The following is a 17,447-nucleotide window of genomic DNA, read 5'->3' on the forward strand; positions in this document are numbered from 1 at the left end:
AATGAAACAACAAATTACCAAGTACTTAAACTACCATGAGGTATTGGATTGTAATCAACACTGGTTTCAAACAGGTAGAAGTACAGAAAGAGCATTATTATTATTATTATTATTATTATTATTATTATTATTATAGATAAAATAATTAAAAACCTAGATAATAACAATATTGTTGTATGAATCAACTTAACTCTTTCTAAAGCTTTTGATACTTATAGTCATGAAATTCTCTTAGATAATCTGGGAGCAATGGGGACAAATGTAATGTGGTTTCAGTCATATTTGCAAAATAGATCACAGGTTGTGGAAGTTAATTCAGGTCATTTTAATCACAAATCAGATTTGTACCTGATGTAAAGAAAGTTGAAATAGCTGTACCATAGGATAGAATGTTAGGTCCCTTACTATACCTTATTAAATGATATGTAGATCTCGGAAACTGCAGCTAATGCCATGTTGTTTGCAGATGATACTAGTATACTACTGAATGATGTTAAGGAATCTCTGTCTACAACAACTGATCAAATCCTCAAGTCCTCACATCTGTGGTTCAATGCTAACAGAATGTCCCTTAATGTGAAGAAAACATATTACATTCAGATTGGAAAAATGAATCAAAACCAAGATCTCCAGGTGGTATTGGGCAGAACTGAGTTACAAAGGGTACAGTATATGACATTTTTAGAAATGTATGTTGATCAAGACAAACTGGAAATACCACACAACAAAACTCTCCCAAAGCCCTGGCTCTATATATTTTGCCCTGATAATCATTTTTAAGTATGCTCCTCAGAAGATGCTAGAATGGCTTACTTGGTTCCTTCCAGTCTATTGCAGCTCATGAAATAGATTTTTAGGGTAAAGTTCCTTGATGATTAAATGATGTTTTTACATTAAAAAATAATTTTGAATAATTAAATTAAATTATACATTGGCAACGAATTGGTAAAGAAAGAGTCTAGTGTAAAATTTCTTGGCCTAACAATCCAAAGAAACCTGAAATGGGACACACATATTGACTCCCTATCAACTAAGTTGTCAAAGAATATATTTGCAATCAGTACTATTAGCAAGTTCTGTAAAGACACTGTAGTCCTAAAGACTGCATACCATGCTCTTTTCTCCTCTATCTTGAAGTACAGTATTGAAATTTGGGGGGCAACAACCAAAGCTAACCTAGATAAGCTACTCATTCTTAAAAAAAGGCATGTGAGAATAATCTGTGGAGCAAAATATAGGGAATCTTGTTGCAACTTGTTTCCAAAAACAGGAGTGTTAACTGATATAAACACATGCATTCTAAAAGTAATATTGCTTGAGAAAAGACTGCACCCAAACACTTATTCGGATTTCCACCAGTACAATACTAGAAATAATGAAAGATTTTACATTGGTAGCCACAGAACAGCACTTTATGAAAAGGGGCCTCAGTACGCAGGTATAAAATAAGCTAACGCACTGCCTAGTGCAGTCATGGCTCTTCCTATAATTAAACTGAAACATCAGCTTAAGAAATTTTTAGTAAAACACCCTTTATACACATTATAAGAGTACCATACTTATATGAAGAACAAAAAATGCTTTGTGAAATTATGTAAATAGAAATCAGTAAAAATCTTACTGTAATTTTGTTGTAAATTAACGACATATTCAGAAGAATGTGTCTTGTGTATTGCACAAATAACTGTAATCATTATTGTTTCTTTGTACATGTGCAGTGTACCATTCGATGTTGAATAACACTATTATTATTATTAATAATAATATTATTATTATTACAGAAAAGGGCCCTTCAAATCTCATCAGTTAAGTATACAATGGCTCATTGCAAGCCCCCATATAAAAAGTTGTGTATGTTTGCTGTACCCACCTATGCATATACAAATGTGTATTGATGAAAAGAACTAATCTTGGAAATCTGCAAACTAATAGTGATCATCATAGCTATAACACTCACAACTATGGGTCTCTCCATGTTAAGCAATGAAAAACAACTTGCACTCAGAGACACGTAACCCGCTTTAGTGTTATTCTTTATAATACATTTCCAATACATAAAGAGCCTTGAGAGGGGAACTGCCTTTTAGAACAGAGTTAAGATCATTTCTTATTGCAAAGTGTTTTTTAAGTGTAAATTACTATGTCAATTTACACAATACTGTGCCCTCATTTGCTTCTGACTACTTTTTAATCTGCTAATGGTTGCACCATTTATGCTGTGTTTGTCTTTGCAGAAGAACACTTCCACTGTTGGTTTGATGTTTTCTGTGCCTCATATCCAGCACAATACACCTCTTCAGAGAAGGGATCTGTTGCAATGATTAGTTGTGATAGATATAGTGTTGGTTGGTGTTCATGTTTTACACTTCTAAATTTCATTTAATTAACATCTATGGTCACAAACTTTGTGTTCAGAGATTATCGGTTTCAGTCTATAATGACCATCTTCAGATCTGCAGCAAAAAATATGGGAAAAAACATAAATACACTCACAGATTGTCTACAGCTTAAAAATAACAAATAGACCATAATGAAAAGTACTACTGACATATATATATTTTTCATGAGTGTTATATATTGTGTTCATATGTTTTCATATTCTCAGAATTGTATCAACTCTAAGACAAAAATAAATAAATAAAAGACACACTATGAAGGAACTATCAAAATGAATAGGAATTTGGAGGATAATATGTGTACACACAAACAAATTATTACAATTTTAGAAAAGGTAGATGATTTATTCAAGAGAAAGAGCTTAGAAAATTGAGAAAGTCGATACTTTGTTGGTGCAATTCTGGCCCTTATGCAAACAGTTATTCAGCTTGGGATTGACTGACAGAGATGTGGGATGTCCTCCTGAGGGATGTTATGCCAAATTCTGTCCAGCTGGTGTGTTAGATCATCAAAATTCCAAATCTCAAGATGGTTGGAAGGCCCTGCCCATAATGCCCCAAACATTCTCAGCTAGCCAGAGATCCAGTGAACTTATTGGGCAAGTTGTGGTTGGCATGCATGAAGATAAGCAGTAGAATCTCTCATCATGAGCAGAGGGCATTATCTTGCTGAGATGTGAGCCCAGGATGGCTTGTCATGACGGGCATCAAACACAGTGTAGAATATCACTGCTGTACTGATGTGCTGAAGTGTGTCATGGATGACAACCAAAGTGAATTTTTGACACTCTTTCTCATCCGTGTTTTCTGAAATTGTAATTATTTGTTCTAATGTACATTTATCTCATAGCTACCATTTTCCATCCAATATGGATGATTCCTTCATGGTGTAGCATCTTTTCATGTGGTTTCTATTCCAGTCATATAATGAGATCGAGGTGGCTAAGCTAGTGTTAACGCACTGGACTCACATTTGGAAGGGGCAGGCTTTGTACTTCATCTGGCCATGATTTTCCCAAGTTGCTAGGGTGAACAATATGATGGGTCCATTTATAAGGCCATGGGCAGCTTTCTGCCCTATCGTCATCTAATCATATTCTACTTTCCATATGTTTTATATGTGTGTACAAGTTGTCCCTGTCATCTAATCATAATCTACTTCCCATATGTTTTATATGTGCATGCAGGTTGTCCCTAGAGGAACAGTGAGCATTCAGGGGCAGACAGGAATGATAATTTGAAGCCAAAAATCTGGTAAACGAGTGCTCTAAAATGCATACCTTAAGACCTATTAGCACTTCTTCATCTTTGATAGTGTAAAACAAATCTCTTCTATTGCAAGCTTTTTGGTTTCCATATTTTGAGAAGTGATAGAATAGATCAAAACAAGAGAAAATGTCCAGTAAACATGGGCACTAAAGTGCATCTTCATATATTCATGGTGCAAAGACTGTTCCATAAAATTTTGGGCATGCAGCCACATAAATTTGACTTCTTCTTTTTAATATTTTGCCTGAATACCATCCAGCCATCTTCAGAGTGAGCCGAGGTGACTGATACTCCAGCACTTGCTCTAGCTCTTGCTCCAGCAAGTGCTGGAGCATCAGTCACATCAGCTCACTCTGAAGATGGCTGGATGGTATTCTGCTTGCTCCAGCAAGTTCTGGAGCGTCAGTCATCTCGGCTCACTCTGAAGCTAGCTGGACAGTATTCATCAGAAATATTAGAAGAAGAAGTTGAATCTATTGGGCTGCATGTCCGAAATTTTATGGTACATGGGCTCTAAAGTTCATACCTCAGTAACTATGACCACTTGTTCATCTTTGCTACTGTGAAACATATTTCTTCTACAGAACAAGTGCTCATAGCTCTTAAATTATGCATTTTAGAGCCCATGTTTACTAGACAATTTTTTCTTGTCTTGATCTATAATACTTCCTCCCAAAATATAGAAAGCAAAAAGCTTGCAATAGAAGAAATCTGTTGACAGTATCGAAGATGAAGAAGTGCTCATAATCATTAAGATATGCATTTTAGAGCACTTGTTTAATATACTTCTTTGCTCTGAATGATCATTCCTGTCAAATCTGTGAATATTTACCATTCCTCCTGGGACACCCTGCATATTATTTCTGTAATGTATCTGAGACATTGCTGAACAGTCTAAGGATGAATAAATGAATAAAATAGAAATTATTGTCTTTTTTATTGCATTTAGATGCCTGAGAATGATCTGTTGCTTGACTAAAACTGGTAGTTTCAAAAAAGCAACATATAGTTATTACACAAAATCATGATTTTTCAATAATGTTTAAAACGTGTAAATCCTTATGTATAAATAATTTTGTCACTGCAGATAAGCACTAGCCCTGCTCCTACTGGATAGTGTAAAGATAGTAGCTTGACTGTAGACTTCTTTCAAGAAACCTTTCTACTGTGGATCCAAAATTTGATGACAATATGGAGAAACTAATCACACATAAAAACAGCTGGATTTGAAACTGAATTATGCCTAATACAAGTCCAGGACATAGATTGCTACCCCATCTCAATGTATATATGGTATACTTTCTCTCCTCAAAGTGATTGTGGTTTTCTGGTGTTGGTAGAAGAATTTTCCAAATATCTGAGTACAGATATATGAGATATTAAGGGTTTAAATCAGTTCATGATGTAAACTTGGATATTTCATTCAGTTCATTACTTTTGTAAAAGGATATACAAGTTTCAGTTCTAGTCAAATTCATTGTTTTAATTCACAAAGAATATGCTTTTTGGTTCACAGTTCACACTGAGAAATTTCTTTCTATAATCTCTTCAAAGTTTAGAATATCTAAAATATAAATGAGAAAGAGACTTCATTTCCACTATAGCTCATCTGTAAGATTATGAAGATGCTAATGTGTTATGGTACATTTACACTTGGAACTAGTGTTCTTCAACACAGTCCCATACCACCATACCAGTTATTCACAATTATGATGTTTCAAAGTCTGAGTCAGTCAGTGCCCCAAATAAATTAACTTCATCACGCTTTCAGACAGAATGTGTCTTTTTTATTCTGTAGCAGTGAGATGCATCTCCCTAAATAACTTGTAATTAAGATATTGAAGGGGTTTATAAGAAATAATGATTTTATCATGAAACTGAAGGAACAAGAGACAGAGAGAGAGAGAGAGAGAGAGAGAGAGAGAGAGAGAGAGAGCTTTAGTTTCTTTTATACAAAAGGCTCTAAATTACTGGTGCACATATTATTCAATTAGAAGTGACTGTATTGAAGAAAAGGTGAATGAAAAATGTTGCCCATTTTTTAAGTTGGGCCTACATAAATAAATATATAGTTGAAATCTCTGAACAGTCTTTTCACTTGCACACTGTATGCAAATGCTACATATGGACAAACAATCATAAGCATGAGCTAGCCTTCACTGAAAACTACAAAATTAATTTAACTTTTCACATCTACATACATACTGTGCAAGCTACCATATAATGCATGGCGGAGGGTACATTGTACGAGTGCTATTAATTCCCATCTGATTTGAGTTTAGGACAATTATATTATCTTTCCTATGTTAGGTGTACAGGCAGTGATGAAACAGGGCAAACAAGGAAGTAAAAAACAAGGATGCATAAGTGATGTACTTACCAACAATTATAGCTAATATAACCAATCCAATAACTCCCATTATAATCATCATCTGAAAATATTAGAGAAAACGTTAGATAACAACAACAAAGCAACATTTGTTATGGGTAAATTCAATAACCTTAGGCCTTCTGAAAAGTTAAATGTTAAACATGCTACAAGAGAAATTGTTACAGATTTTCAAGCTTCTCTGAGATGCAGAGTAATTAGGTACTAGGCTGGAGAAGAAAGAAACTTTCAAATGGAACAATACAGAATTCACATGAGGTAGACATAACACTGCTTAAAACACAAAACTATAGAGGTTACTACATTAACAACTATCAGCTAAAGCAGTTCCATTTTTAGAAAGCATTATTAGTTTATTAAAATTATTAGTGGCTACTTTACCCACAGGTCTGAACTTCAGGATGAGTAGCGGTATGGTATTACATTTCCCAGCATAAAAAGTAATATGAGTGTTTCTGTGTTAACATATATAGAGTTTCCACTAATTGATGGTTCAGCAGCATTCACAATTACTGTAATAAGCTACATACAACAACAATCTCAGGGGATATACTCACCTGATTTTGCTAAACTATAAAAGGGACATACTTTACAAAAGTGAATAGCATATCAATGTAAACTTAGCATATTTTGTAGACATGTTTTGTTTTTCTGGTATGTTGTACCTCATGATGGGGCTCCTCGTATGAACCTATGGAATTACCAGTATACATAATACAATCTAAAAAAGTAGTTCATATTTGTAGTCATCCTTCCTCAATTGTTACTTCAGTGATATTTATCATGTAGCTAAGAAAAATATTACTTGTATTTTCCAACAAAATGTTGTCATCAAGCACATAGCACTTCCTGCAGTTTTTATGTGACCTATGCTTTAAGTGTACCCAACAGCTCTCATGTAAGCAATAGAAGTACACAATATAAGTTTTCAATTATCTGCAAGCCATGATTTTGCATTTCATTGCACATAACCTTCTGTGCTGTGCACTGCACTCAACCTTGCTGAGTTAACATGTCATATGGGCCCAGCTCCTGGTGTGATGGTATGTAGTGCCTTGGAATATGACATGACAGCATGTTGCCATTGCTGTTCTAATCTAGCTCTATATAGAAGGTATTGGATTATTGTCCTGGCTAGCACCCTCTCCAGACTATTTACCCACTGAAAAAATCTCATCAGGGGCTGCTTAGAATCTAGCACACCACCACTCATCAGTCACTAAAATTGTTGAATCATACTATAGAGTTGAAGCAGCATGGAATGATATACCTGTTTCTTTCATTCAGTTTTAGTTCAGTTTAATGCCTAACTGGGTTCAAGCCACTGTTGTTGCAAGAGGTGGCAGCATTATGCACTGCATTTTGCACCTTTTATGCCCCTAATACCATAGAAATTTAATTACATATTCTTCCTACTTTACTGAATATGCACAGTAAGTAAAATTTCATTCTTTCCCATCCTTCTTGATGCTACAATTTTAATGTCCAGTGGCTTTTATTATATGTGGGATGGGTATTGAAAGACCATGTAAGTAGGCCTACTTCATCCCACATAAATAATGTCATATTCACAGGAAATATCATGCACACTGAGCTCTTTGAGACATGACTTTCTGACTTTCCTTGTTTCTTCTGAGATACATGTTCTGCTCCATTGGTTGTTGCACCACAGAATCAAGAAATACTGTCTGTTTGTACCTTATAAAATCTGCAACTTTTTTCTTGCTGTAGTATTTTCCTGGAATGCATGTATCAAGTGAATATGTTTTGACAGGACACATTATTTTATCATAAATAAGTTTAACACTATGTACAGATGCAGTCAAGACTATTCTTTTGTAGACAACATGTTAATGCTATTTTTGTTCTATTAATGCTTGGTGTATGATGATTTCCTCAGCACTGTGGGATCACAGCTACCAACCTTCAGCTGTTGCATCACATCTAAGAAAAGCAGTTTACCATCACTCCGTGTCTTCTCAAATGCAAAACTAAATTGGTGATGTACTAACTGAGAGTATTGATGGTGACCCTCCAGCCTCTGATTCTCCATGATCACCTTGATTTGTAGCCCACAAGAGTTGCCTTTGATGCCTATCTAACCTTCCATGAATGCATAAATTTGGGCCAGCTCTGCAAACTCCTACATCTTGTGGTTTTAATGATATTAAGAGAGCACTATGCCAATCCCAGCATACACAAACTTCACTCCTGATGAAAATAATGGTAACAGCTGCTGACAGCTCAAGCATTTTTTTCTTTTTTTCTGGATTAATACTGCTCAATAACAATTGAATGATTAAGTTATTTATCTTAAATTCAGTTATTCTATCATGACTGTTGCCAAATGACTATCTAATTTGCTTGTGGCTTTTTCATCTACTGAGCATGCTGTTTCATACCAGGCATTGCTTAGCTATGCGGGCTATAAGTGAAGTGGATTCTGTCACTGCACAAGCTAATTCTATGAACTCAGCCTTTGTTTATCTCACTGCTTAGACTATTTCTTCATCTTCACTGTGAATTTCATTCATATGAAAAATATTTGTATTGTTTTAGATAAAAGTAACATATATACAGATTCATGAGCATAAATGTTCAGAGTTATATAAAGAAGCCCCTGTATAATACCTAATTTCCCATAACACAGATCACTCCCACAGTTATTTATGTTATACCTACAAAAAATTGCTTTTCTTGCAAAATTTTTCTATGTTATTATGCCCTATGAAATTGTGAAATTAAACAGAGGGCAACAACAGTTTCACATATCTGCAAATTAAATTGGAAACAGCTATTTAGCTTATATTTTCTTAACTTAGTTTCTGACTGACTGATTAGCTACATGATTACGAAGTAATGCTATGTAGAAGTTACAGTTAGTTTTCTGCCCATTTCATATACTCCTAGATTATTATTCTCTGTGTCGAACTATATGAGATATGGTTTTCAGAGCAATTTTACTAATTTGTATACCTGTTCATCTGTTCTTTTTTTATTTTTGCCTGGACCTTACATGTAAATTCAAGACCAAGCTTGTTTTTGTCATACAGCTAGATGGGTCTCATTCTCCCTGGCACGGGGACCCAGTTAATAATGTTCGTGAGCATTATGTGACAAGTATAGTGAATTATGGCATAAGAATGTAGACAATGTGACATGTGGGGGTTTGGATCAGTCCAGGGAGCATGCTGGTATAGCCGAAGTGTTTAAGGTGACCATCCGTGATAAGTGTGAAATCTGGGTTTGAATCCTGATCTGGCACAGATTTCATGTGACACTTACAGGTAGTACATTAACTTGTATGATATTGACAACCACAATCATTATTGTACACCAAAGAATGAAGTGGTCTAATATCAGCCACTGAGACTGCAATGTAATAATTTCGATCGTGTTAGTTGTTATAAAATAAATGTACCCTGAAAATGTTATAAAAAGGTTTAAAAATAACCATACATAAATTTGTGTATATTATATAAGCCCTGTAGTTTGTTTAACTTCATTCTAGTATTAAAAGCAACAAATATTTCTTATGTGAAATGGATAGGGCGCGTTATGTAATATGATTATAAGCCTTAAACTGTTCATTACTTATTGTCCAGGATATAACAGATTTGACCCACGGCAATGGTATAACTAGTTTGTGTACAAACATTCTATTTACAAAAATATTCAAAAATTTAGATTCTACTTAATCACATATTCACAAAATTTCGACCTTCTTACTAATTAATTTGAAATTTATTCACTGACTGGGAATTCTTCAACATTAGCTGTATTAGGTATAGAGGTACTACCTATGAGTGACACATGAAAATTTGTGCCATACTGAGACTCAAACACAGATTTTTCCCTTACTACAGGTGGTCACTTTAAGCAGTTTGGCTATCCGTGCACACTCCCTGGACCAACCCAAACTTCCACATATCACATTTTCTACATCCTTATTCCATACACCACTATATTCATCACCTAATGTTCACCAACATTACTAACTGGGTTTGAGCGTGAAGGAGAATGAGACTACGAGGAATCAAGACCCAATTTGTTATCTTCATATTGCTGGATGGGTCTCATTCTCCCAGGTGTGTGAACCCAGTTAATAATATTGGTGAGCGCCATGTGATGAGTATAGTGAGCTATGGCATAAGTTTGGGTCAGTTCAGAGAGCATGTAGGTATGATCATTCGCGACAAGTGGGAAATCTGTGTTTGAATCCCAGTCTGGCACAGATTTTCATATGACACTTACAGGTAATGCATCTATACCTAATACAGCTAATGTGAAAGAACTGGACAGGAGTGGATCATCAAACAAGGTTAGTTCTTTTAGACATGCAAGTAAGTTGCTACTAATTATTTGTTTTAGGAATAACATACCTCGTACAAATCCCTCAGTTCCTTCTTTGAAAAGAACTTTTTGTCTTCTTTCAAAATTGTGTAACTTAGCAAATATCTTTATTAAAAGTTATTGTTGTCATAAATATTCTAGAATATTCAAATTGTAGAATGTACCAGTAATGGTAATCTTTCCAAAATTACAACATTTCTATTTTGCAGCCATTATTTTTCTGAATCCAAAAATGAATAATATTAGTAAGAAAACATGTTAATTAAGAAAAGCACCAAATGTGAAAGCTTGTTTTCCAGAAAATTTCTGTTGAGCTTTAGAACAACGAGGAACATTTTGTCCCTCCAAAATTCCACCAACAGAAGTAGAAACTTATTTCAAGGCCATTAATTAACCTGAACGACTTCATTGCAAATCATGGAAAACTCTTGCCTATAATTCCTGTCTTTTATATTGATATTGATACCATATGTAATCACCCTTTGTTTTAATCTTTTGTAGAAATTATCCTATGTCTGTCTTAAAAGGGCAGTGCAGGTTCTGTTACAGTCAGTCTTCTTGATTTTGACGAAAAGTTCTGTGTTAAGTCAGCTGCATAAAATCTCTGTTTTCTAATAAACAACATACAAAAAATAAGAACTTTTTTTCAAAAAATGACTTAAATATTAGTATTTGTAAATGAATGTATAAAAATATGCAACCTAAAAAAGATGGTAATATCAACCTCGAGGATTTGTGTTTCTCAGATAGTGACACATCTCAAAGATTAATAAATTTTTTTGTACTACTACTTCTTTCCAAATAAGTAACTCACAATGCAGTTGTATAACCTCTAAATGAGTGCACTTGGTGGAGGAGCAAGCAATGTAGTTGCAAGACTCCCCACGTTTGCTGTTACTTAGTCTGAACCCAGGACTATATTTGCATCTGTTAGACTGATTCTGCTTCCTCTTATTGAGATGAAAGTATAACTGAAGGAATTAGCTGTCATTGGTACCATAATATAACAGGTTCTGCAGTAATGTGTTGTGGATCCAGTGGGAAGACCACTTTTCAGACAAACAGAAATTTCTCACAGAACATCTTTTGCACATAATTCATATAGAATTTCATGTACAAGTCTGAACATAACTTCCTCTACATACAGGGTTGTCAGAAACCATCTCAAAAGCTTCTAAGAGTGTTCCAGAGTAGGGTGTGCTGAGAAATGAATGTTACAGAAAAAATTCAATACACTGCACATTTAATGAGTTAATTAGCATTGAAGATAGCCAATCGAGCAGTTGATCATGCAAATTAAACTGGTCTGCCAGAGGTGCTGCCACTGAATATGTCCTTTGTTTAGTTTCCTAAGACTGAACAAGAGAGAGATACAAAGACTGGTCATGGGACAATAGTAAGGATCAGACTCAAGCCAAAGGCTGAGTAGTCTCATGTGCTATCACTTACACTATGAGAACAACTGACACCAATTATATCTGGCGGACCACTTGAATTTGCATGTGTGACAGCCTGATTGGCTAACTTCAATGTTAATTCACTCAGAAACAGAGCCACATGCAGAATTTTCTTCTTAACAATTATTTATCAGCAACAGTCTCACAAACTTTTCAAACTGTTTGTGACTGTTCTGTAGAGTATCCTGAATGAAAGTCCAAGAACAAAGGAGTCAGTGAGCTGGTTTGTACAATGTTGAGATAAGTCTGATCTTAAACAATTCTACAAAAACAGTCAAAGAAAAAATCGGTCAGTGAGAGATGAACCATCTTTGTCTCTATTTTATAAACAGCCATTATTATAGCATATTCAAGTCTGTCTGGGAATATATGAGCTTCTATTGCAGCAGAATTCATGACTTTCTGCATAGCACACAACTTCCATATTTTAATCAGTACCCTATCATACCCAGAAAGGGTTTGGTTTTTTAAGGACATGGTAGGTTTTGTAATTTCATGCAAGACTGAATTTGAAATGGAGTGCCTTAGATAACAGTTACCATCAACAAGCTACAATTCTGTAACTTCCCTTCATACAAAAGTAAATGCCAATTATATGCACCTAGCATCAGTATTTGCAGTAGGAAAGGTAAACTCTAAATAACTATCAAAATAAAATTTACTCACTTTGAGATTTTGCAACCAAAACTTCCTCTTCAGCTTTCCTGCTTGTTGTTCAAATTGTGAGGCTCCTTGCTGGAGGGCATCTACAGTAAAGAGACAAAAAAAATGATGTGTACTTCTTCACAAAAATGGAAGTATCATTATATCTAAACTGATGCAACAATCATCGACATGAGTAATACATTCACAGAAATGTGAGTTTTAATAATTCTGTTCTTTTTTTTTCATTTCTTAAGTCCTGTTTTCATAGATGGGGAAATAGTAATATTTTCTCATTACAAATAGAAATATTTTTCAGTTATGTTTGCTTCTGTTTTAGGTTATGGTTCTGATGATATTAGACCATACACTGTCACTGTTGTTCACTGAATCAGTAATATATTATACATTTCAGAGCAGAACTCTATTATCAGGGAGTACAGTTCATGTTTTTGCAGCTTACACGTGTTTCAGTGTTTCACTTAGCATTAAACAAAACAGTTCATCTCATTCTATTTAGTGATACAACACTTACCTCATATATCAATGCGATATCAAGACATCCCATGTAGTCTTGTGATTACACTTTATTTGCTGCAAAAAGACATACAGTCACAGTAATACTGTTAAGACAGGGCAGTAACTGGAACTGTCCATTTGACCTCATTTAATGAGGGGTAAACTAAAGAAAACGTATGCTGAAAAAACACAAACTGTAGACCTTCAGAACTGAGTTATGCTTTAAAATGCCTCAGATATAATTGAAACAATAAAAAATACTGACTGGATATTTTTAATACTGTAAATACTCTAACCTAAGAGCTGATAACTCATGAAAAAGGTCCGTTAATAATGTAACTATTTCTCAAAAACCGTCCCAAGGAAGCAAATCATGGTATTCTTGCTGAATGATTTTTGAGGAGGAAAGCATGTATGAAATATACAAGAAAGGAGTTTGAGAAAATGTAAAATTAATACTGAAGATAATCAGAATTTGCACTGCTTTCCTACAGCTTCCAGAGTGTCCCTCATTCAAACATAACTTTTAGCTGTTATCTGTCTGCAAGATAATTACCAAATTTTTTCTTTCATTGTTTTGATTTATGTCAAATTTCATTTACTTCTGTCTCTTTCATTATATTTTGCAAGACTAATTTCAGGTGGACAGGGATGTGGTTCAAACTCCCACTTACAAAAAAGTAATTAAATATAAGTCTCTTACAGTTGGTGAAGAATGAGGAAATACTGGATATGATTCACTCACAGTGATAACCAAGAATTGACTCAAAATTATTTCAGAGGGCTCCACAAAACTTCAACGATGGTCACCAAATTGGGATTGGAACACAGTCCCATAAGTTAATCACAACACTAACGTACGATGTTCTTTGATTTCAGTGCATAATTTTCTTATATGTTTCATTTTATACCCACACGTTACAAAAATTCAACTCAACTAAATCCCAAAATTTAATATTTTTAAGATTATTTAATAATTTTCATCTATTTTTATTGACTGTTCAGTATTTCCCACATCTTATACAGGGCCTTCATTGAGACCATCCTCCATGCATCTAACATTTGATGTATAAAATTTTCCTGAAATTATTTCTTTTATGTGTCACATTAATGCACACAAGTGACAAGTTCATTTCTATCTTCTCTTGGAACATACAGTACTTTTTTCCTTTTTTGTTTATCTTTTCTCTTTCTGCTACTGAATAGGGTATGTTTCGTAACTTATGTAAAGCACTTGCGTGCACTGCGGAATAAATATTCAGAAGGATTAACAAAGCAATAGTCATTGGGTAGTTTAAAAAATACTAGTCAGTTTATATCCCCAGAATGTAAATAAAAAAGAAAGCTTAAGACATGTATAATAATCATGTTTGTCAATAGTAAGTAACAATGAACAGATATGAAGCAATTATAGAGAATTAGCACAGTCAGAGACCAAATTTCAACAAACATAGAACATCAGCAATAATTTTATAGATTTATGTGTTGCTTTTGCTCAACTTTTTATAAGTACTTAAAAAGCTATGATATATGGTAATGAGAACAAAATGTCAACTCAGCGGTCCTAGAAATTTGCTCCCGCTGTGCATTCAAGACAGGTTGTCTCTGCAGTTCTTTCAACCTGATGTATGACAGTCTCACAAAACTTATTTATTGTTTCAAAGCAATATTGCCACTTAATACATAAACTTTACTTGCAGTTTTCACATAAATAAAAATATTCTTTGTATGACAGAAAAATCTGCCTAAAATATCATCCTGATATCACCATTGTTCTTCCCGACACATAATTAAGGTGTTTTGTGTCCTGTGTTGTTCTCATAAGCAACACAATATTTCTTAATTATATTAATCAAAACTGTAGACACAGTAAGGTACTGCCAGTGCTCATAAATAATAATAAGTGAATGGTCATTATAGTGTCATTATGGTATTGCAGATTCCATATATTTCATTGTTGGAAGAACAAACACGTACAGGTAATGATAACTTTCAAATTTTTTTATTCATTTATTGTGTGATGAACATTTTGCTGATCCATATTAGAAGAAAAACTCCCTCCCATTAAAACCTCACAGTGTCTGTGGAAAACATCACTACAGTTAGAACTGAGCAATATCAAGTCAAAGAAATTGCAAATAATTTTTTGAAAATCTTCTGTCATTTACCAGTACCTCATCCATCTTTTTCTAAAGTCTGTAGAAAAAGTATAGAGAATCTCTCTGTTTAGAACACATGTAAGAGCAAAGTTGAAAAAACATGTAAGTGTAATTGCTAATGTGTGCTGCATGATAAAAATATGAAGAAAACAGGAAACAATATTTTACACCTTTAATTGAACACTTGAGTTTGTGACATAATTATTAAAATAAGGTCCAAATATAAGATCAGGTTTTGAGTTTTGCAACTTTAGTAGAACTTAATTTTCTACAACAACAAAAGTTTATTTCATGACATACCTGCTCGATCGTCAAGTTCTGATAGTTTCTGATCTCGCTCAAGTACTTTCTCGACATTAGTTTTCATGATATCAACAACCTGGAGGTACAAAAAATCATAATTATTACCATACATTTCCAATAAAACAGTAATTCATATTACATTTTTCCAACAATGCTATAACTTAATTAAGGAGATAATATTAATTTTTGATATTTGGTGATCATTCAAATAAATTATTGACTCCACATTAAGTGTTGTTTACTAGCTATTGCACAATCTTCAGATGAGTTTTTATGTATTTATTGTGAATGTCCTTGCGTTAAAATTTAACATTTTGATTGCCACTCAAAACAATGTTATGAGTTCATAGAGCCAAGTTCACATCAACTCATTTAAAACAGGTGAGGGAACTTTGTATGAATAAAGGTGCTTGGAAAGCACAAGAGCAGAGCTTAAAACACTTTAAGGAGTTTACATGACCTGAACTTAAAGATAATGTTGGCCTGAATCCTTTATTTTTGGAACACATCATAATGGTGTTAAATACGTACTTTTGCACTAAGTCACAGCATCAGAAACACAGTTTTCTACATTGTTTATATGTTTCATTTTTCTGTACTGTCAGTACAACAGTCTACAATTAGTCTTCCTTTCTTCCTTCTTCAGGAAGCTGGTTTCCACAAAAAGAATAAGTATTTACACCATTCCTGATATTCAGTTTACTTTTGTTCAATGAATTCACCTGAAAGTATTGCTTCATCTTATACTAGTATCTAGAGATGAGATGCTCCTTCAGTTTCCTTTTGAAGGTGGTCCATTCCTCTATGCTCTTTATGCTAAGTAGTACTCTGTTATAAAATAAGTTCCCTGCATTTTTAGGGCCCCTACCTGTCATTATCAACCTTTTACTGCAGGTATGGTAATTTATTCTACATCTCGCATTGTGGTCATGAAAATCTCTGTTTAGAGGTGGTATACAATTTACCATGAAAAGGAGCATTTTATCACAATAATATAAACAGTGTACAGTTAATATTTTAAAGTTTCACTATGCATCTGATGGCTTTCTTTTGAAGTATTAAAATGCTCTGAATATGAGTATAATCTGCTCCTTTCCATATTGATATACAGTGCAATATGTGTGAGAAGATAAGTTCATAGTATATTTTAGCAAGGTTTCTGTATCCTCTGTATAGGACATTTTCTTCATTAAAATGTATATTTGTGTTCATGTTTGAGCAGATCTTATCATGGTTTTTCCATGCCAGAAACTTGTCCCCATCTGTTCTCTGAAACATATTATAGTCCACTTCTTTTAGGTCTGCATACTCAATGCTCAGAATAAAATCCTCCAAGCTGAGAGTTCAATCTGTTTAAAATTTTTTAGAAGTTTTTCCCATTAATTAATTGATCATTTTCTCTAAAATATCATTCTGCCATTTGCATGTTCTCACTGGCTCTCTTTTCCAGATCCTTTAATGAACTGCATCCCCACCATGTTTGATAAATATTGTACCGGTGCTTCATGGTGTAGCACTTTTAATTTCTGTCATTATATTTACTGCATCCATGACACTTGAAAACACAACAAGCATTTGTTTACAGAATAGGTGATATATGACCTGATTATTGACCACAGTCAGAAAAAGAAAATATGATGCTGGCATTTTCTTGGCTTAAATACATTGAAATCATCATTAAATTCAATTTAATGTAAAATTTCACAAGAAAACATGATGTAAGACTGGATATGTTAAGAACCATCTCTATACACTCCATAACAACCTTTAACTCATTAGATAACGGGCTCTGTGTTTGAACAGATGACCTTAATAGAAAGAGGTGTAACCGCAGTTGTAGGGGGATAATGCCTGCTTGTTCAAGTTCGTGTACCAACGTTGTCAATGATTCCACATCAGCTCTGTGACATATTTGTACAAATATCTGAGAATTTTAGTTATGGCAAAAGTTTTAACTATG

At 34.1% G+C, this 17,447-nt stretch overlaps 1 protein-coding gene across 1 annotated transcript in view; it reads right to left on the reverse strand.

Annotated features, from left to right (window-relative positions):
- Positions 1-17,447, reverse strand: part of LOC126183771 (vesicle-associated membrane protein 2) — a 188,052-nt gene that overhangs the window by 16,608 nt on the left and 153,997 nt on the right. Inside the window, exons 3-5 of the mRNA XM_049926004.1 lie at positions 15,485-15,563; positions 12,531-12,610; positions 6,046-6,097 (exon numbers count right to left, since the gene is read on the reverse strand). Of these exons, the coding sequence (XP_049781961.1) occupies positions 6,046-6,097; positions 12,531-12,610; positions 15,485-15,563 (211 nt within the window). The remainder of the gene's footprint in view (positions 1-6,045; positions 6,098-12,530; positions 12,611-15,484; positions 15,564-17,447) is intronic.

Source organism: Schistocerca cancellata, chromosome 4 (genome assembly GCF_023864275.1).
Source record: "Schistocerca cancellata isolate TAMUIC-IGC-003103 chromosome 4, iqSchCanc2.1, whole genome shotgun sequence".
NCBI classification, from domain to species: Eukaryota; Metazoa; Arthropoda; class Insecta; order Orthoptera; family Acrididae; genus Schistocerca; species Schistocerca cancellata.